At 39.0% G+C, this 23,235-nt stretch overlaps 1 protein-coding gene across 1 annotated transcript; it reads left to right on the top strand.

Moving 5' to 3' along the window:
* The first annotated feature begins 3,419 nt into the window (after positions 1 to 3,419).
* On the top strand, positions 3,420 to 23,021 carry itih6 (inter-alpha-trypsin inhibitor heavy chain family member 6). The gene is made up of 18 exons (XM_017694317.2): positions 3,420 to 3,595; positions 5,456 to 5,491; positions 10,435 to 10,589; positions 13,965 to 14,075; positions 14,301 to 14,548; positions 15,391 to 15,560; positions 15,649 to 15,765; positions 15,868 to 16,039; positions 16,168 to 16,433; positions 16,531 to 17,818; positions 18,760 to 18,792; positions 19,125 to 19,142; positions 19,268 to 19,321; positions 19,450 to 19,470; positions 19,623 to 19,676; positions 20,285 to 20,398; positions 20,511 to 20,885; positions 21,970 to 23,021. Exons 1-18 carry the CDS (start codon positions 3,503 to 3,505, stop codon positions 22,236 to 22,238), a joined length of 3,594 nt encoding a protein of 1,197 aa, XP_017549806.2. The 5' UTR covers positions 3,420 to 3,502; the 3' UTR covers positions 22,239 to 23,021.
* Positions 23,022 to 23,235: the final 214 nt, after the last annotated feature.

Below are 23,235 nucleotides of genomic sequence, written 5' to 3'. Positions count from 1 at the left end.
TTAAACAACAAAAAGATGAATATTCTACAGCACCCAAGTCAAAGTGCAGATCTCAATCTGAAAACTATTTGAAAACTGTGCTCCAGAAGCATTATCCAACCAACCTGAGCAACCTGAAGCAAATCAGCCATTTAAACTGTTATTGCAGCAAAATTTGGTTTTACCAAGCGCTGAAGGGGATTAACAGTTATACAGAAGGCCTATTACAAACAATAAATGTATTTAAAAAACATTGAAAATTGACATTAATGCATTATAATTTGCAATAAAAAAACTGTAACAATCTGTATGTATTATTGGTAATCCTGGCAAATTAGTTAACTTTTAACGGCGATTGATCATTTTGCAAGGCACTCTCTATACACCCTATTCTTCAGTGGTCAAGACCCACACAGGACCACCACAGAGTAGATTATTTGGGTGGAGGATCATTCTCAGCACTGCAGTGACACTGATGTCTTGGATGTGTGTTAGTGTCTAATCCACTCATACCACCATCGTGTGCAGTGCTGACAAAGATCGTACCTGCTCTGTGGTAGTCCTATGAGGGTCCTGACCACTGAAGAACAGGGTAAAAGGAGGCTAACAAAGTATGCAGAGAAACAAATATACTACAGTCTGTAAATTGTGGAACTACAAAGTGCATCTATATGGTATGTGGAGCTGATAAAATGTACAATGAATGTAGATATAAGGAGGTGTTCCTAACAAAGTGCTTAGTGAGTGTATATATATATATATATATATATATATATATATATATATATACCACTGGCCACTGTATTAGGTACACCTTGCTAGTAAAAGGTTGGACCCCCTTTTGCCTTCAGAACTGCCTTAATTCTTCATGGCATACAACCCCAATTCTAATGACGTTGAGACACTGTGTAAAACATAAATAAAAACAATATGATGATTTGCAAATCCTTTTCAACCTATATTCAATTGAATACACTACAAATACAAGATATTTAATGTTCAAACAGATAAACTTCTGTTTTTTGCAAATATTCACTCATTTTGAATTTGATGCCTGCAACACGTTCCAAAGAAGTTTTCAATGGGAGACAGGTCTGGACTGCAGGCAGGCCAGTCTAGTACCCGCACTCTTTTACTACGAAGCCACGCTGTTCTAACATGTGCAGAAGGCGGCTTGGCATTGTCTTGCTGAAATAAGCAGGGACGTCCCTTAAAAAGACGTTGCTTGGATGGCAGCATATGTTGCTCCAAAACCTGTATGTACCTTTCAGCATTAATGGTGCCTTCACAGATGTGCAAGTTACCCAGGCCATGGGCACTAACACACCCCCACACCATCAGAGATGCTGGCTTTTGAACTTCACACTGGTAACAATCTGGACAGTCCTTTTCCTCTTTGGCCTGGAGGACACGACATCCATGATTTCCAAAAACGATCTGAAATGTGGACTCGTCAGACCACAGGACACTTTTCCACTTTGCGTCAGTCCATCTCAGATGAGCTCAGGCCCAGAGAAGCCGGCGGCGTTTCTGGGTGTTGTTGATTTATGGCTTTCGCTTTGCATGGCAGAGTTTTAACTTGCACTTGTAGATGGAGCGACGAACTGTGTTCACTGTCAGTGGTTTTCTGAAGTGTTCCTGAGCCCATGTGGTAATATCCATTACAGAATGATGTCGGTTTTTAATGCAGTGCCGCCTGAGGGATCGAAGGTCACAGGCATTCAATGTTGGTTTTCTGCCTTGCCGCTTACTTGCAGAGATTTCTCCAGATTCTCTGAATCTTTTGTAAATCTTTTGAAACTGTAGATGATGAAATCCCTAAATTCCTTGCAATTGCACGTTGAGAAACGTTGTTCTTAAACTGTTGGACTATTTGCTCATGCAGTTGTTCACAAAGTGGTGAACCTCACCCCATCCTTGCTTGTGAACGACTTAGCCTTTCAGGGATGCTCCCTTTGTACCCAGTCATGAGACACTCACCTGTTTCCAATGAACCTGTTCACCTGTGGAATGTTCCAAACAGGTGTTTTTTGAGCATTCCTCAACTTTCCCAGTCTTTTGTTGCCCCTGTCCCAACTTCTTTGGAACGTGTTGCAGGCATCAAATTCAAAATGAGTTTATATTTGCAAAAAACAATAAAGTTTATCCATTTGAACATTAAATATCTTGTCTTTGTAGTGTATTCAATTGAATATACTTTGAAAAGGATTTGCAAATCATTGTATTCTATTTTTATTTATGTTTTACACAACATCCCAACTTCATTGGAATTTGGGTTGTACTTTCAACAAGGTGTTGGAAACATTCCTCAGAGATTTTGGTTGGTTATTTGATTGGTTGATTTGATTTGATTTGGCTGGTTTGTTGCCTTTCTATCATCTGGAACCAGTCTGCCCATTCTCCTCTGACCTTTCACATCAACAAGGCATTTTCGTCCACATAACTGCCGCTCACTGGATATTTTCTCTTTTTCGGGCCATTCTCTGTAAACCCTCGAGATGGTTGTACATGAAAATCCCAGTAGATCAGCAGTTTCTGATACTCAGACCAGCCCGTCTGGCACCAACAACCACGCCACGTTCAAAGTCTCTTAAATCACCTTTCTTCCCCATTCTGATGCTCGGTCTGCACTTCAGCAAGTTGTCTTGATCACCTCTATATGCCTAAATGCATTGAGTTGCGGCCATGTGATTGGCTGATCAGCTATTTGTGTTAACAAGCAATTGAATTCTACCTAATAAAGTGGCCAGTGATATATACATATACATACATATATATATACATACATATATATATATATATATATATATATATATATATATATATATATATATATATATATATATATATATATATATATGTACACACATATTACTGTCCAAAAATGTAAGGCAAAAAAGAAAGCATTCTTCTTGTGTTTTATATATTTGATTCTTTGAATTTGTTGTAAAGTTATTTTGTGTTTTACTGGCAGAGACACACTTCAAAAATAAATAGTTGTAAACTACTTTAGAGATAGCTTTATTATATATTTACCTACAGGAATCACACAAATGCCTAAGTGTTTTGGACAGTAATGTATGACTATAGCTCATGGAAAAACAAGCACCATACCTGTGTTTAACTGGGTGGGTGGGTAAGTGAACACATGAAAGGCAGGACTTCATGGGTTAACAATTTGTGGATTCTTTTGCCCTTGAACTGATGGCAAGACTCTGCGAAATTTCCAGCAGCCTACACAGAGGCCAACAACCCCCCTAACATTCATCCAAAGGTGTTGAGGGGAGCCTGGTTATACACAAGCTTTAACATCTTCATCTCTTCTTTTGCCTGCTTGGTCTCAGAAACAACCTTGATGCCTTAAGTCGATGGGAGGGGTTTGAGTTACTCTCACAAAAGCAGCTCTCTGTCCTAGAAAGCACCACATGCGGCTAGAATGAGGTTGGAAGCAGTAGAGTGAACGGATGACTGGACTACCAGAGACTTGTATGAACTGAATGCAGGGACAGAGAGCATCAGTAAAATGGACATTAATCTTGTTGGGATTATGCTAAACCTGCTGGTGATTGTAAGCAGTGGATATGCAGCAGGATATGAAAAGGGTGTTTTTCTCAAGGTGAGTATACACACTTACAAATACAAATGCCAAAAACAGATTTCCTACTCTAGAACTAATTATGCTTTCCTAAAGAACTTTTCTATGGATAGTACTTTAAAGAACCATCTTTTTGTATTTGAAATAATGTGACATAACATAAAGGTTCTGAATCCATGAAAGGGTTTGACTAGAACTGTACAAACCAAGAACCATTTACAAAAGTTTGATAGTGATTTAGCAAAGCTTTTCCCTTTTAGCCTTTTACATATAATTTTCAATAAAAAATTTATATTTAAGGTATATTCCAGTCAAAAGATGACCAATAAGTACACGTTATTCAATTTTCAGGAGATATTTCTGAGGAGATTAGAAATAAGATAATCCATCTGCATAAGGAAGGGGAAAGTCGAAGGAAAATAGGAGTTTACAAAATTAGTTAAAAAAACTAATAGAAGATGCAGAAAAATGGGACGCCTAACAACCACCAAAGCTGTCATCATCAGATAAAGAACACATACTAAGAAGAGTTAAAAGACAAATAAGTAAAAAGACAAAGAAGAAGAAACTCTGGAATTATTTAGGATTATTTGGATGGTGAGAAGCAGAAAATGCAATAAAATAAATGAAGCGTGCTCATTGACTTCTGCACAGTACCAGATGTTCTTTACCATTAGATACATCTTTAGTTTCTGTTGACTTTATGTAAGGAAAGGTGAGAAGGCTCCAATTACATCATTACTAACTACTAAGAACTCTTTGGACTAAAGAAAACCAGTGTATGTACGGTGTCACTGCATTTAAAATGGTCTACAGTAGGTTGTGAGTTGATACAAACCATATTAGGTATGATAAGACCTAGCCAAAAACATTGAGTTTAATGATTACATTCATATTAAGGATTTGAGAAATATATGTTTAACATGGCTATTGAGGAATCCGGGTATTTAGAATTACTTTAATTAAAGCATATAAACAGACCTGCACACAGTAGCAGCAATACTGAAAGAATTGTCCTGTAAAGGCACACAGACTAACACAGAATTTATAATGCATTTCTAAGGTGTGCCAAGTGTGCAGAAGTGATTTTCTAAAGAATGCTCGACCAGTGCCAGCACAAGCACAGCACACACTCAACGAGTTCCCCCCACTCAGCCGTTTGTTTACGTTTTATTTACAGCATCCCTCCAGGATGTGTGGTAATATATTGACACAACTATGATTTGTGTGCAAAATGAACATCTGAAACCCCTCACTGGCCCTCGGCGTACAGTACTGACATTTAGCTCCATTCGCAGGCATTCTGTGAATGGCTTTGATTCAAGCTTTTTCACTACGACACCAAGCCCTGACCAAGTCTTGCACACTGGCGTCTAAGAGTAAAGTGGCTGGTTTGTTGGTCTCTTGGCCCACATTTTCTTCCGATGATGCTATATTTGTACAAAGATGAGGCTATCAGATGGTGGTGATGCAAATTACTACTTAAAGGAAATAAAGTGATTTCTGTCCCAGGGTGCCAATGCAGTTACACTTGATTTTAACGCAGTACAAACTGCTTCCTACAGACGCTTGAATTGGTATTCACTTTTCCAACACGTGGTCAATTGTTTCAGAGCCAGGTAATTCATACTTGTGCCAAACGCCAGACTAAACAAAAAAAAGCCCTGACTCCGTAATTTTCTATGTGGTATAAACACTCAAAGTGTGGGTTGACTGCTTGATAAAACATCATTATCATCACCGTTAACCGTTTAGTCCAGATAGGGTTTGATAAAACATGTTCTTTTTAAAGAACAAACTAATATCACCTTATATTTGTGACAAGCGTAATGTATTCTTAGTGAGAATCATTCTTATTGTGTGATGTTGTTTTGTCCCCAGAGGTTGAGGCGTCAAAGCAGCGCAGCTAAACCAGCCGTAAGTACAACATAATTTTATCATTAAGGAAAATCTTGAGATAATCTGACCATGTTTTCCTTTGTGTTTTGCACTCTGACTCTGAATGGAACAATAGTGTGGTCACTGGTGAAAACATTTACTCCACGAGGTCCTTGTAATTTTAACAATATGTGCAGTGGTTGTTTCTGCCAGGCATTTTGGGCCTCAAGCACTCAAGAACCATGGGAGTTCACTTCAGTTGAATGACCACTGAGAATGTGACACACTTGCCTCTGGAACAGAATAACAATGGACAATCATCAAGCTCATTTCTATTCAAGCATTCCAAAGTGTTTGTGCTTTCTTTGGGCAATAACAGTCATATACTTTTACAACACACACATACACACACACACACACACACACACACACACACACACACATATTTTTTCTAAGCCGCTTATCCTTCTGGGTCATGCTGGAGCCACCAACAGTCATTGAGTGGAAGGTAGGAAACAGCCTGGACAGGTCACCAGTCCATCGCTGGGCAGAAACATAGACATGCACATCCACATACACTCACATCTAGAGGCAATTTAGCATCTCTAATTGGCCCGACTGCATGTGTTTAGACTGTGGAAGGAAACCGACGCAGACACTGGGAGAACATGCAAACTCCAGAAAGAAAGGGTGCTGGTCACCCAGCCGGGAAATTGAACCCAGGTCCTTCTTGATGTGAGGCAACAGCAGGACCCACATTTCAATGCTAGTAAAATCATCAAATAAAGAACAAAATTATATGTAAAGACGGAAGCTGTCATAATTATAATTATGAGTAGCAAAATTAATTGTGATTAATCGCACTCTTTTGTGTAGTTAATCTCAATTAATCATGTTCTTTTGTGTAATTAATCGTGATTAATTGCATTTGTCTAATTTTCCCAAATGTGACATAAAAGATTTCCATTTTTTTTTTCCATTTAAGCTTCAGTTGATTTTCTTAGTGAAAATAAGTTACACATCCGCTGCAGAGAACACACTTCTGCACAATCTATTGCACAATTACTGTTTATTTGATGAATTTAACATACTGGAAAAAAGTACAAAAGTTAGGGAACATTTTATTAGTTTTTTTTTCCAATATGTTAAAAGATTAAAAAAGTTACTAAAATTGGCAAAAATATCAATAATTTTGTGCCCTGTAAAGTTACTTTCAAAAATCAACAACACATGCTATTTGCCCTGCAGAGTTCAAACTTTTGCATATGTCTGTACATGTGTGGTCAAAATAAGCTTCATCAGAATGTATGTATACTTTCAGCAATTCAGTAACATTGTTTGAATGCACAAACTGAACATGAAACTCAAGTGAAGAGGGGGATCATGATCAAAGTTTCCAATTTTCATTAAAGAGAGCAACAGTGCCTGCATGTCTAATGTTTCAGCAATTGTAGCCTTTCACTCACACATAGCAACGTTGCATCTTGTTTTGAGGAAAACTGTAGTGTTGCTTTGTTATATTTTACACTACTAACTCTATGTTCATGGTTAGTTAGTAACAAAGGTTGCTAACTAACCTATGAATGATCCACCTTTTGTTGGTTACTTAACAAATGCATGTCAGTGAAATTATTTAGTTCTGTTGACTTGTAAGATTAGTAAGATAAGTGTTTAACATGACAATGCAACTCACTGAGTAAAAGTCATATATTTCCCTTTATGCATACTAAATGTATCTTTCCCTATGTTTTACTAACCCTCTGTGCGATGTCTTTCCACCTGGCCTACCATTTCTGGTGTGCATCTTCCTTCTATGCTTTGCTTAACTGTGTAGCCTCATTATTACTGGCTGTAAGATAAAGTTACAATTTGCCTGCTACTGTGGACTGAACACCATATTAACTTCTCAATTATGTAGATAAATTGAAGTCTTTTAAAATGTATTACTTATTTACTTTCAGTAGGTGAACATAATTATATACAATTAATCTATTCATAATATATAAATATATTATGTGCAAAAGTCAGACAACTGTTCATTTACTTAATTCCACTTTAAATGACCATTAAATACAAGCTATGGGACAGGCTCTTAGCCCTGCTCTAGCATATCCATTTCTCAGGAAGGGCTTTGCTATTTCATTTAACTACAGGATGCTGGAAGGTGCATTGAGAGCAGGAGAAATACTAAGATGTGTAGTGCAGGGATTGTTACAGTATGCTCCAAACATTGCTCTTTTTCAGGAGATATTTCAGAGGATATTCGATATAAAAGATGCATAATGAAGGAGAAAGTCAAAGGAAAACGTGAAAAGACAGAAGTTTCCAAAACTGGAGGTTAAAGAAATTATTAAAAGACTTCTATCAACATCACCAAAACTGTCCCCATCAGACACATTAAACCACAGTACTTAAAGCTTTATTGTTTGAGAGAGAGGAGAAAATCAAGCTCTACTCTGGCTTCAGATCTAAAAAAAATCCACAGGTGTTTCTGTCCATCCTTCCACTGTGAGAAGACAACTCAACACTATAGGTCTGAAAGGATGTGTATCTCTTAGGAAGTCATTACTGGAATAGGAAATAGACAACAAAAAAAAGATCAATTATACAAAGAAGCTGCTTATGCTCTCAGCACAAGAATTGACCACTCCAGAGTCCAGACCTCAACATCACTGAATGTGGTTGGGTTAATTGGATTGTGAGAAGCAGAAAATATAGTATTATATATATAATTTTTTTCCATGTGCAGGAAAATGAGTAACTTGCACATAAAAGAACATTTGCAAATCAAACAAAGAGATGCTTACAAGAATCATGGCAGAATATTCCTTCAGCTTTCTTTGAAGGAATGAAAGTAAGAACGGAAACAGTACAGACACACTAAATACCGAAAACTTTGATGTTATATTTAGCTTCTGCGTTTAATTTATAATTTCTACTTTCTACTTTTCCTGATGCAAAAAAAAATGAATATGTACATAATGGCTACTTTGAATGGAAATGAAATAAATGGTTTCTGACTGTGCACAGTACTGTACATAATACACACCTTCTTTGGGTTTTACTTCCAAACACTAAGTGTTTGTGTATCTCTAAAAACGTTAACAAAAACTCAATTCAGTTGTGTCGAAACATGATTGGGTTCAGTTGGCATGGCATACAGCTAAGATGATCGCAAGTTGTTGACAGCTACAAGATTCAAAAGTTTGTTTATTGTATTGAATAAACAATAATAATATGACTCATTTTTGATACTGACTAACTGATGAATCCAGGATCAACAGACGGAGTCTAATTTAGGAAACCAGCAATGAAACACTGATTCTGGATCGGAGACTTTGGTGTGGTGTGGTGTTAACCTATAAACACAAAAGAGCACAAGACTTTTTTTAAGGTTCTTGGAGCATTATAAAATCTAAGTAACAATGCAGTTCAAGAAATAGAGTGATTGAATAAATTGATACTAGGTATAATTATGCTGTTGCACGTCACATATGAAAGACAACTTTTCTTTTCATTCTCTCACAGTTAGCCTGGCATCGTAGCCAGATCAATGTGGTCTGAGTGAGGGCCAAGCAAACAGAGGGTGAGCTATTCACTCTCTTGTGGGCTGCCGTTAGAACTCTGGACTGGCCAAGCTGACGGCAGGGGATTAACAATCTGCAAAGTGTGCAGATAAAAATACAAAATAGATGTTAAGAAATGCCTTGTTGTACAGAGGTGTATGGTATCTAAATATCTTCCAGAATTTATAAGTACCCTTTTAAAATTAAAGGATAACTGGTATAAAACCTTTACATTATGTACGAGCAGTAGAGGAAGGTATGGGCAAAAGATTATATCACAGTATATTTAATATTACTGACAGTTTTGGTATATATCATGGTATAATGTCCTTATGTATATTTTTTCACATAAAATTATTTTGGATGTTTAAATAAACCTTTTCTGAAGATTTCAACAATTTCTTATTGTTCTGTATGTCCCATCACTTTTAATAAGAGCAATATTTAACAACTGAAGTACATCTAAAAAAATGTATTGGGCAAAATAGCAAAACCAAAAACAAACAACATATAGACAGATGTCAATATTGCTTTGTAACCCTAACAAGTGAATGTAAAGCCCTCAGAGATTGGCTTCTCTGAACTTGGCAAAAACAGTTCAAAGCCAAATTGAGCTTATTCACCAGCTTCTTGCACAAATGTTCACCTTCCATCTTAAATGGTGCAGCAATTATGTTCTGGAGGCATTCAAGGCAAATAGGAAACTTTAGCCTCATAAAAACTGTTGAATATTGTTTTATGCTCCTAACTTCCATGCTAGGCTAATGGCTAACAGGTAACCCCAAGAAACTGGCTTTACCTTTACATTTTTTTCCCCTGGTTCGCTCATTAACCCATGACAATCTGAGGTCTGCTCCTTTGAAAATAAACTAGATTAAATTAACTTAGGATGCAACTCTCTACATGAGAGGTAAGGGAATCAGCATGCTTTGCGCTGTCTGTATATCACGTTATCTGCATCTATTTGCATACGGGTATAGCGGTAATGACAAAACGTATAATTTAAGAAGCATTTCAACAGGTACCAGATGAAGAAGTATATTGCCCATTACTATGTGCAAGTTTTTAAACATCTTGCACATCTTGCTCATAAAAGGTTCTCTGAAGAACCATCCAAATGGCTCCCAACCATAGTCCTGAAGTATCCCCTGCTATGCATATTGTATTGTTTTCCTGTTTTACCATACCCACTTCGCAGGAATGGCTTGCTAATTAATTTGACTAATGATTAATTATGTGTGTTGAGAGTAGGGAAAACACTACAATGTGTAATGCAGGGGGCACTCTAGGACCAGCAAGCACTCTTCTATGGCTTTGCTGCAAAGAATCCATTTTTGGCACCTTAATTTTTAAGAGAACCTGTTTTTGGCTATTTTCATTATGTGATGTATCCTTTGGTCTCCTCCTTACCCCTAGCTGAAGATCACGGACTACCATGTGCGATGCACTGTCATTTCCCGTTATGCTATCACCACTGTGGAGAGTACAGTGTGGAACCAGCTCCATCTCACCAAAGAGGCAGCCTTTGAGGTAGACCTGCCTCCCTCTGCCTTCATCTCCAACTTCACCATGTGAGTCACAAATAATACATTTGATTCCTCCACTTCATGGTGTTATCCAGAAAGACATCTTAAATGTGTGTATTAAAAGTTCAGTCTCTAGCTTTAGAACATATTAGCTAGTAACATGACTTGCTTTAAAGATTAGGGAAGAGGCGAGTGCTTTTTTTGGATTGATAAGTGGAGTAGTAGATGCAAAAGCTCATAACAACTAAGTAAAACAGGTTTTGACGATCACAATAAAGTAACTAATGAAGGTTTTTCATTGTCACATGATGGGAATAAGCATTTGGAAATTGTTATGGCATATTGCTGCTGTCATACTCAAACCTCACATCTCAGAATGCTAACTTTATAGACTAAATCAGTGGAGGATGCACCTCAGTTTAAGCAGTGGCAAATACAAACAGAACAGACTGAACCAAAACTGGCAATAATGGGAAAATCTTGATGTGTCCCTGCTAGAAAAACTGGCACAGACCAGCATGGTTGATCACCTGCAAAACCAGCCTATGTTGTGTTTTCGATGCTGGGAGGTTGATCAAACAGCATGGCCATGCTGTGTGACCAGCTAAAGCATCACTAGGCCGGCATAAACCAGCACAGACCAGCTTAGACCAGCATGGAATGCATGATGGTCTGTGCTGTGTTTTTTAGCAGTGGTCTGAGGCTGTAATGTCAAGTGTACCCAAGCACATAATGGACTAGACTTAAGTCTTTCCTGTTGTTAATGCCCAGCACAGTTTCCTTCTGCTCCAGACAGCTGGCTAGCCTGCACGTTCTCATTTATTCTTGGAAATAAATGTGACTGAGAGAATGCTAGCTAGCAATCTAGAGTAATAGGAAACTGAACCGTGCTGCACCTGGACTTAATACCAACTGATGCCTAAAATCAGTTCAAAATGAAGTCTCGACAGTCATGCTCATCTCCAAAGAGTCTGTCCAGAGCTGGAACTGTGTAGAATGTAGAAGGTAGAATTTAGCCTGATAAACAAATGTTTGTTTTGCTACAGAAGTGTATGGTTTTATAAGTGTTGGCTATTTGAATAGCTTTAGTGTTTCTTAATATCTGATTATCATGTTGATCAAATATTAGCCTTACTAATACTTTCAAATGACTCTTAGCATTAGCACTACAAAGTCCTGTTGTATAAGTGGAGTACAACCTGTGTTATCCACTCAAAGTAATACTGATTTGTCATATAGGAGAAGAAAAAACAAATGTTATCACCTTTATGGTATGTTATAGTGAAGAGATTTATTCTGGGAAATTTTGTAGTAGGTAGCATTGGGCTTCCTGTAATCTCTGTTTTTTGCTCCATGGGACACGGCAGGGTTATAATCGGTTCACTGCTGGGGAATGAATCACTTGGGAAATGGGTAAAAATAAACGCACTGCAATTAATCCCTGAAACCCTAATTATCAAAAATAACTTCTACTTCTCATTTGTCACCAAATATTACTAGTAAGCTTCTGCAAGACAAAAAATGAATGGAAATAAATGTGGCCCTCATCCCACGCGGACCAGCAAGAGGTGTAATCCAGAAATAAAACTTCAAAGGACGTCTCTCCAGTGCTCAACGGAAGAAAGGAGACACATTTGTGTGTGAGCCAGAGGCCTGAAAACCACTTTTCCTTTAGAAAGAATGCAGAGTGTAAATAAAACGCCCACAAATAAGAAAATGGCTGCCTGGTAGAGCAGCCAGGAGCTTGATTTGGGGACGGAAGTAGCTCACGAACAGGGGAACTTGAAGGGGCAGATGAATAGCGGGCTTTGTAGCGAGAAGTCAGAGAGTTAATAGAGAAAATTACACGAGCTGGCTGTGTTCCCCCTCCTTTTCTTGCCCACTGGAGTTTACCAAGGCATGTAGCCAAGGTACACACATACATACATATATGTGTGCACAAACACATACAGTACACAAGCAAGTAAAATGCACCTACACACTTATGCCCACGTGTAGGTCAGTTTATAAAGAGCTAAAACACATCTGATGCATTTATAGACGCACACAATGCCTCAAATGCACTCAAACAAAAGCCCATCTTGTCAACACAGATATATGTTTGTCTTTAGTGTAGTACTGTTATACAGGCTATAACTGAGAGCCCTGTGTTCATCACATCGCACAGGCGTCTCATACAGCACACATACAGCTACCTCTATTTTCCACTGGCCCTTAAATTCCCCATTCAACCCTGCTCTGCCCTAAACAAGCTCTGTTTCAGGCTTGCCAGTTTATTTTGGTGGGTCTTTGTTGATTTTTATTTAAATATGTTTGGTTAAAGGGGTCAATCTTATATTTAGCTTCTTCGTCCCTTTGCTCCACCGCAAAAAGGATATAAGGCCTGCATAACTGGCAGTTTTTGAGTTATGGGGGCGTAAAGCATGGGGGAATTGTTGGTATATTAGGTAACAGGGTGTATACGTGGTGGGGGTGTTCCAGTAATCATGTTTTCTGACGGAAATGACTTTTTCTGCTCACCCCTGCGTCGACCTCGCCTCCTGTTTGCGTCTTTTTTAGTGTACTTCTTGGAGAAAAAAACTTTTTTCTACCCATTTAATTCAAACTAAACTTAAACTTCCATACCTATAGAACATGTTTAAAACATTATTTTGCTAAGAAGATAGCTTAGATAGGTCTTTACATTTAAAGTAATAGTTTGGCTATCAAATTTTCCACTTGTCCTAGTTGTAGTCGACCAGTCAAAATATGATCATATATATGAGTTTAGACTTTGTTTCTTTAGTTTGGCACTGGAGGTACAAGGCTAACAAACAGTAGGAGATAACAGTAACCCAAATCTTTTCTCTCCAAAACTTTGTTCAACCTGCCCAACCTGCAATCACTCTTTATTAAGGTTATGCGCATGTGCGTGTTTTAGGACACAGTACGACTTTCTGTGACCTAAAAAAATAAACAATTTTTGTTCGGCTGAAAGCTGTGGGAAGTCATGTTAGACAACACGTTTAGCATCTTTACAGCTCACAGTGTCATACTGTGTATTTAAGTCAGTTCAGCCTTAATTAAGAGCTGAATGCGGTTTGAGAGAGGTTTTTTAGGATGTATTTACAGAAAAAGATTTAGGTGGCTATTGACTGTTTGTGGCAATGCTAGCTTCAGTGCTAAACTAAAGGACCAAATTTGGGACATCAAATCTGTCTAGGCTGACTGTCTAGATCTGGGGTAAGCAGATACAATAAGATAAACAATAAGATTTTTTGCCTAACTATTCCTTGCAGCAATTGAATTGATGCATTACAGGGGAAGCAGTCTTGAGTTCACCTGAGCTTTGAAGGCTTAGGCATGATAGCTCCCTTTAGTTTTAACTCCTGTTTATGCAACATAACTATATACTAATTTCGTTTCTAATTAACCTCTCAGCACATCTAACGGTAAGGTGTTTGTGGCTGAAGTGAAAGAGAGAACTGCAGCCAGGAAGATTTATGACACGGCCAAGAAACAAGGGAAAACAGCAGGACTTGTTGCTACCAAGTGAGTCCAAAAGTATATTTGACACTGTCTCTGCTGGGATTAAACCATGTTTCTTTTGGCTCTGACTATGTTTCTCTTACCTCTGCCAGTCTGCCATATAAAATGCTCTGTTAACATTCCATACGTGAATATGAGAAATAGGGAAATGAAGAACATATTAATGTCACAAAAAATGAATTCTGTTCCTGCACTATTTAAGTTGTAAGGTGTCTCTCTGGTTTGAAGGGAGCGGGAGATAGAGAAGTTCCGGGTGGCCATCAGTGTGCCTCCTGGAACCCAAATGTCCTTCTCCCTGACTTACGAGGAGCTGCTGACACGGCGACTGGGTCGATATGAGCTGGCTTTGGGCCTGAGGCCAGGACAGCCAGTGCAGAATCTCTCTGTGGATGTTACAATAGCAGAGAAGACCGGAATCAACTTTATCAAAGCCCTACCACTTAGGACCAGCCGACTACTCACCAACACTGTCCCAGGTGCAACTCACCAGTGTAATTTGTGAAGCGCTGGAACTTAACTTAATCATGTAGCTGCTGTAGCTAGTTAGCCTACATTATAGGCAACTAGCTAGTTAGTGCCATTTATACACAATAAAATCTGGACATTTAGAGCATTTAGATACAGGTAAGGTCATAGCTAAGGCATAGTTTTCAAGACCAAGAGTAAACCTAATCCTAGACTTAATGACTTTCCAACGGAGTTTCACCACTTTAGTCCTAGGCTTAATCAATGTCTTTGAAAACAGCCCTAAAAATTTGGCTTAGTAAACGTAAGACAGTTAACTGAAGTCACCATGGTGGTACAAAAGCAACTTCTAAGATATTACGTGGACACCTTCATGTACCACTTCTAAAAACTTTTTCTCCACACTGTCAGACTCCAGATCAAAACGGAAATATGACTGGCCTTTAAATTTTCCTGTAAAACATGATCTTTCTTGTGGCAATACAGTTAATGGTTCAGTTCAGTCATGCTACAGGTACAACCAGACAACTGCACAGGACAGGTATTGGAAGAATTCCAATTTAACCCTTGCTTATAATAACATTTCAGGACCATAGATCAGATCTAAGCTGGATGTTATAGAATCAATGTGTGTAAATGTTATATTGGTATCTATTGTATCTGTGCTACACAGTTGTGGTCCTGAAATACCTCTGTATTGCACAATTTGATGTAATTCTTAGTCAATTCAGATAAACCACAAAGATTGTTTTAGTTTTTTTCTGGGCCTTAGCTTTTATCAAGCTAGTTACTATAATGACCTTCAATGATTTCAGTATGCTGAAACTCTGAAACTGTTTGCACATGCTTCCAGCTGAGGCCGAAGCTCCCCCCTCCACACAGGTGCTGCAGAACCCATACTGCGCTCATGTTCATTACAGCCCCACCCTGCAACAGCAAAAGAACATCTCCCCAAAGGGACTCAATGCAGACTTTGTCATTCAGTATGACGTGGAGCTGAAAGATCTCATGGGAGACATCCAGGTTATGGCACTTTTATGCAAAACCCAATAAAGCTTTCTGCTGTAGACAGAAGGAACTTGTAACATGTTCCTTTGGTCCTATTATCCAGGTGCATGATGGCTACTTTGTTCATTTCTTTGCTCCACGGGGACTGCCAGTAGTTCCTAAAGATGTCATTTTTGTCATTGACATCAGCGGCTCCATGATCGGCACTAAGATCAAACAGGTATCGTTGACATTTTAACAGTGGATAAAAGGCATCTTGATAAAAAGCACAGGTAGAATTCACAGTCAGTAAATAAGGACTTGCACTTTTACTTTGACACAGACCAAAGCTGCCATGTCTACCATCCTGGGTGACCTCCGTGAGGGGGACTACTTCAATCTCATTACATTTTCGGATAAGGTGCACACCTGGAAGAAAGGTCGCACCGTGCAGGCCACAAAGCAGAACATACGGGATGCTCGGGAGTTTGTCAGGAAAATCAATGCAGAGGGCTGTAGGTATCTTCACCTTCACTGACTTATACCATTCAACAAATATCTTCATGAAGTTGTGTAGGTTGATAAAATATCCCTAAGTGTCACTCACTGGTAACTTCTCTCTCTTTCCATTTGATCTCACCAGGGACAAACATCAATGCAGCTCTCCTTTCCGCAGCCCAGCTGGTCAATCCCACCTCATCCTCACCTTCATCACCACGCAAAGTACCAATGATTATCTTCCTTACTGATGGAGAGGCTACCATCGGAGTGACTGCGCAGGACATCATTCTGCATAATGCGCAAAGTGCCCTGGGCTCAGTCTCGCTGTTCTGCTTGGCATTTGGGGATGATGCAGATTTCCCTCTGCTGAAACGTTTGGCCATGGAGAACCGTGGGATAGCACGAATGGTAGGCAGCAATAAACCTCCAACTACTAAAAGTTCAGAGAACAAATGAACTAGCTAAAAAAGATGTATCCATTTTGATCATGTGCTTGTACTCTCAGGTGTATGAAGATGCTGATGCTGCACTCCAGTTGAAGGGGTTCTATGACGAAGTTGCCAGTCCACTGCTATCAGACATCCAGCTGTCCTACATAGATGACCAGGCTTATGATGTCACCCGTGCTCTCTTCCCCAACTACTTCCAGGGCTCTGAGCTGGTGGTCACAGGGAAAATTAAGCCAGGAATACAGGATCTGAAAGTCTCACTGACAGCAAGAGACTCAAAGCAGAAGATGAAAGTGGCAAATGAACTTGTCCTGGCCAAGGCTGAGGGTAATGGGACCACAGCATTGCTTGGTTGTACAAGGGAGCTTGAAAGGATCTCCAGCTTTGTGCATCGTCTCTGGGCCTATTTCACAATCAAGGAGCTCTTGCTGGCTAAAATCAACAGCACAGATCCAATGGCACAGCGCTTGCTAATCGAGAAAGCCACCAACCTTTCACTCAAATACAACTTTGTCACACCTGTCACCTCATTGGTAGTGGTCAAACCAGACAGTGAGGAGCCAAATCCAACTGCTGCACCTTCTCCCACAACTACAACTAGACCTGCCAGTACCACTACAGCAAGTGTTGGAACCACGGTTACACAGACCACAAGTTCTCCCCTTAAAATGGTCACTACTGTTGCCACAGGTAGCAAAAAGTCCAACTCCATCTTAGCTCCCAAAGCAGGCAAACCTGCTCTCACCAAACCCCCTCGACCACATCCCGCCCCCCCAGGGCTGCACACAACAGGGCGTCCAGGAAACACTCCTCCTTTGCCAGACAAAAATGTGGCACCTCCATCTCCCAAAAAGACTACAATCCTACGACCCAGCTCATCTAAAACCACCACTGCCTCTCTTTCCAGCAAGGCCTCCACCGCTCCAGCCAGCACCATGAGAACTGTAGCAGCTCCAGGCCCTGGAAAGAACACCCTTCTACCACTTAACTCTACCAGTGCAGCTACTCCACCCACCAAGAGTTCCACCACACTGCACAGCACTATTAAAGTTACGACTTCTGCTGTGCCTGTCAAAACCACAACAACAACCAGCTCAGTGAGACCTCCAGTCCTGTCTGTGGGGAAACCCACATCCTCACCTGACAGTGAGAATTCCACTACAGCCGAAGTTTCTACTTTGTTGCCAGATATTCAGGCAGTCCCCATATCCAATGCTCCAGCTGCAGACCCTGACCCAGAAGTAAATGTGGATCTGGACATTGCCACTCTTGTAGCTGCCACCTTTGCCCCTATGCCAGGCCTCACAGATGCACCCAAGCTGTGGGAAGCTTCTGGTATTTTAGGTATGTACCATTGAAGCTCTTTCAGGTCATTCTAGGTGGGCAACAGGGCTTACTTATGTAGCAGCTGCATATTTATACAGTAATTTTTAATGTTTTGTGGAGGTTGAAATGCAAATGGAACTACATTTGTCTGCAGTTATCTTCCTTCCCCATGGCATGCACCTCATTAATGTATTTCAGCCATGTTTTTAACACTATTAGCGTATCCTACTCTGACAAGTGAAGTAACAGCTCATGGCCATGACTAGCTATAAGGACACTGGTCTGGACCTAGGTAGTTTTGAAAGTTTAGATTTTTTCAATGTTTCTACTTTTAAAAATTTAATGCAGAAACTGCAGCACCTAGATTTATGTATTGGTGGAGTACTGTGTGGAAAAAAAGCTTGCATTCCAAGACAATCAGCAGTGACATGACTGAATCTCATCACAGATTGACATCAGAACAATAGTTTGTCAACAGACTTATTGCCTACTATATTTAACTCTACATAAGACCTCTTGCTAAGATTTAACTGCTATAAGTAGTCAAATAATTAACATTAACAAAATGAAACGGTAGATAGAAGAGTAATAGCAGTTCATATAACAATGTAGAGAAATGAACAATTTATTAGGTACACATATTGTTAAAAAAAAACGTGGTTTATGCTTCTTTAATGAACCTTTTTATAATTGCTATATAGCAGCAAACATCACAGAACCTAGTTCTATATAGAACATTTTTTGCTGAGAGTGCATGACTGGTTAAGTTTAAAGTTTCTTTTAACTATCATCTTTTGACAACTCAGCACTACAGTTCTGAGCACCACAGCACACCCTTCATGACCTCCCACTAAATATATAATAATACCCCAATGAATAAGTTTAAAGCTGTAGTCCTTCTGCCTTTATTTATTATAGATACTGAACCAATAACAAACATCCTCTCCTCTGTCTGCCAGATGTTTCTACAGCCATCCAGTTTCAGACAAAAGGTAAATTACACACTTGTAGCTCTTTCATTTTTACTTTCATCAAGCTGGTATTTGTATTGATGATCTAGTTTAAGAAAGTGCTACTATAGTCCAATCCATCCTGGTCAGTTTTATTAGATGTTTATACTTCATATACGTCATGAAATTGCAACATGTATTTTTGTGTACTTCTGTGGTTTTATTCCTAAATTAATTTGCAAAATGTAAAAAAGTAGTTGAGGTAATTGTCTGAGTAACTGTATTGTGATTACTAATTTGTGGCATGCATAAAAAAATAGGGTAGTAAAACTAAAGCAGGTGTATATCTAATGTATCTTTTACCCTCTGTCCAGATAATGAAGCTGTCAAAGGTATGTAATTTATACAAAAGTACAGTTAAAAAGAACACTGACTGATAACTGTAATGTATTTATATATAGTTTTTACAAGCTACATATACCCTAAATCAGTTTTCAATTTTTAATCCATTTTATAGAGTATGATGTCACATATGACTACGACTATGACTACACCATCCATTATGACTCGTGTAAGTCAAATAAACCCACTGAACAAACACTGATACAACAGCCTCTAGTAATATGTCACTTGTCATCTATTCATAATGAGACTGCTTCCATTCATAGTGAATATATAATATACAAAACTTCTTTACAGATCCTGATGCAGAAGCAGCTGGTAAGTAGTTCTCACTGAATACTCATAAATAGTTCTCGTACATTTAGAATAATTCTATGTGATGTGTCTTACAAGTTCTTTTAAAGTGTTATTTCACAGTGGATGTTAGAGAATTAATTTTATCTTAATTTCATTCTCCTTTTTTCTTTCAGCTGCCCCGGACAACCCCCCCTCAATAAGTTCTGTTAGAATCTTCTCCTCCTCAGGTGGGACCCAAAAGAGTGTCAAACTTTATCATTGCAATGTGAAAAATCTATTAATTAGTGATTGCGCTTTGTGAAGCAGCCCACTTATATTGTGATAAGTAAATTAGCAACTCCATATTAACCACGTGGCATACAATAACAACCACTTAGCATCACCATAGCAACCACCTTGCAATACTCTAGCAGCCACCCAGGATACTACAGCAACCACACAACAACACCTTAGTAATCACCTGAAACATCACTGTATTCATTAGCAACACCACAGCAAGGACCTGGGATTTCCACAGAGCCCTAGCAACTCCCTAACAACTACTTAACAACCACCTGGGATACCATTGCAGCCCCTTAGCGACACTCCTTGAAACCTCCTGGAATACCACAGCAACTGTCTGGAAAAAACCTAACAACCACCTGGAAACTGCTTAAAATGCACAATCATTGCTGTAGTCACTTTCAGAAAATGCATTTTTCTAGTTTTACTGTCATCATTATTGCATGTTTTATTTGAAAGTGAAAAACATTTATGCAGCATTTGAGAGGGAATTTTAATAATGTCTCCTATGCTTTTTAAATATGAAAAAACACATTTCATTCTGTTTTTTAAGTGGATGGAGACCCCCATTTTGTTGTTACACTCCCTAAATTGCGTCAGAATCTGTGTTTCACTGTTGATGGCGAGGCCAATGATGTGTTACGTCTTCTAGAAGATCCAGGCAAAGGTAAATATTGCAGTAACACGTATATCTGAACCTCTCCCCATTTTAACTCAAAAATTATGTTATGATTGCAACAATTAATAAATATTTGGCTTTGCTTGTTAACATTTTGCAGGCATTATAGTGGATGGCCATTTGATCCTGGCTCCTGCTAAGCTCGGATTGGAGGACCGGACTCGTACCTTCTTCGACAAGATAACCATCAGAGCTGCTAAAGGCGGCATAAACATCACTTTGACAATAGACTCCGTGGTAGTGAAGGGGGAGGGCCTTCAAAGTCTGCCCACAAATCAGCAGGGATCTGTAACTGGCCCTGGCTGGAAGATTGTGCTTGACGGACACCAGAGCTGCTGGCTTGAATTTGGGAAGGGTGTGCTCTTCCTGGTCCTCTTCCATCGATATAGTCACCCCAGCTACTTCCAGATTGAGCATCTGGGGTACTACATCGCTGAGAGCAATGGACTGTCCAGTCTCACCCAAGGGCTACTGGGTATGTACACTGTATTTTCTTCTTTTTCTTTCAGATGTTTTATGTACTTTTCAATGTATTCTCAAATTTAGTCACTGTAGTATTTCCAGTGGGGAACCCTCAGGGTGTTCTAAACCTTCATAATAATTTTCAATAACTAAAAAATAAATGTTTATTTTCACTTAATTTCCTTTTCATAGAATCCTAATGCTTGTTGTATTAAAAACGTGTAGAAATGCTTTCATATAGTTTTAGTTGGAAGCTCAAGGGTCAAAATCTTGAAACACCCAATGGAATATAGTCCTATCAGGATTTTTTCTCTCCCTAGGATATAAACAGAGATAGCAATGCAAGTTCTCCCATTGGTCCAGCCTTCAGGAGCTGGACAGAAGCCCTTACACATTAGATAAACCACCAACATAAAAAGGAAGTAACAGTGGAAGTTTTGTCATTTGTCATTCTGGAAGTTCTAGATATGTCACTGACTGTGAATATAAGCTTAACCAGGTTTTAGTCAGTTCTTAGACATGGAAAGCAGCAGCAGCAGCAGCTTTATGCCATGATGACTGAAGGAATAACACAACATTCAGGGTATTACATATCATGATGTAATTCACAAGCTTTTAATTAAACATGGAATGTCATTTACGAATTTCAAACACCCATGTTTAATCTAGAACAGCCATAAAAAATCCTAATAATCCTCATAATCCTATGAGAAATCCTATAACGGTGCTAACAGAAATGAGTATCGTTGTGGAGGTGTCTTTTCTGTTTTGACATTAATGAGCTGAAGGCCTAGCTCTAACAGTCATAGTTTGCCACTGAATATTTCTCACCATCATCCACGTTTACACCAGAGGTCTCTTCTGCCTCAAAGAAGACCCTGACATCCAGCTGGCTTTGGGTCAAGAAGCTCTGTGCCGTATTTCCTTCACAATAAAAAATTCTCTATCTGCATCCTCTACGAACTTTATCCATTGGTGGCAACATAAATGAAAATCAGCTGTAGAGCGTATCATTTTTACCAGATTATGCGCCAGCCTACACATAGAACATTACTAAAAGAGAAGCTGAGAATCTCTTCTTCCATTTTTCCTCACAGGACAGTTCCAACACAGCCGCATGGAGGTGGTGAGGATAACGGACAGCCATGGCACTGGGTTCCACCACGCTCAGACAAGCAAGAACAGCTCTCTGGCCATGGGCCTGCTGAAAAAAGGGGACGAGCACATTCCAGTCACCTTACAGGATAAGACCCTGAAGGACACACCAAGTAAGCGCCACTTGGCCCAGTGTTGGGTGGTGCCCAAGGTGGAAGTACCACGACTTCTGGGTCATTCATACCAGAGCTACGTGGTAGATCACGTATAAATGCCTTGCTGGTGTCTCTCACTGACTTTGCATCTGAGAAATCACAGCAGGGCCAAGAAGGACAATGGGGCAGTATAGTGCTCACTGACAGTGCAGCATGTTAAGCCTGAAGAACAGTGATATAGCCAATTTATCCTCAGCAGTCGAGACTTATTCATGCAGTCATGCAGTGCTGCATGAAATACAAAGCGAGGGTAAATAAGTAATACCAAAGAAAGCTTCAGTCCGTAGAGCAATATTATGAGTGGAGTAATACATGACTTACTGAGTGGTCAGAACAAGTGCTTTTAAATTGGGAACTGTAAATTACCCACATCATTAGGAGAACTCCCCTACAATTATTTTAATACATTGTGAAAATACAGAAATGATCTATTTTCTAAGCAAAGATTTTTAATATAATGATTGTATTAATCTAAATAAATATATGTGTATATAGTGGAGAGTGGGGTTGGTTGGCACAGTTTTCACTTTCTGGCGTATATCCAAGGCAGATCATACATTAGGAAAACTCAGCTAGCAGCAAATCAAAACTTAGCTGACAAAAAAAAAAAAACAACTTAACTAATTCATGTTGTGCACTTGGCCCCAATCATATGTTATGGAGATGGGAGGCAAAATGTTGAACAGCAACGAACCTGAGATTTTAATCTAAGGCAAACAACAAATAAAATGATTCAATGGCAATTCAAAAACACTTTGAATAGGTTATAAGTTAGGAATGTTGTTTATTTTATCATTCACTTGTATTTAATAATATAAAAAAAAAGCTACTTTACAGATTTAAAGGGCGTTTTTCTACTATTAGCTTTTATTAAAATATATTATCTTTTACTGCTTGAATTAATAGTTCAATTATATTTAATAAATAATTTGAGTTTGACAAATGTAAATTTAATATACAGTGATACAGTAAAGAACTGCCTTTTAGTCATGTTAGTTAGTGTGCGTATAGTGTATAGAGTAGCATCCCGTTACTGTCGGGACAAAACCTCTT

Source organism: Pygocentrus nattereri, chromosome 9 (genome assembly GCF_015220715.1).
Source record: "Pygocentrus nattereri isolate fPygNat1 chromosome 9, fPygNat1.pri, whole genome shotgun sequence".
Classification (NCBI taxonomy): Eukaryota; Metazoa; Chordata; class Actinopteri; order Characiformes; family Serrasalmidae; genus Pygocentrus; species Pygocentrus nattereri.
This window is presented reverse-complemented; position numbering and strand designations above follow the sequence as displayed.

Bases quoted from the DNA above. Each gene is read 5' to 3' on its own strand.
- itih6 (XM_017694317.2), top strand. From the start codon at position 3,503: ATGGACATTAATCTTGTTGGGATTATGCTAAACCTGCTGGTGATTGTA. The intron at 14,549-15,390 runs GTGCAACTCACC...ACATGCTTCCAG, and splicing joins ACTCACCAACACTGTCCCAG to CTGAGGCCGAAGCTCCCCCC. The intron at 20,399-20,510 runs GTAAATATTGCA...AACATTTTGCAG, and splicing joins TCTAGAAGATCCAGGCAAAG to GCATTATAGTGGATGGCCAT.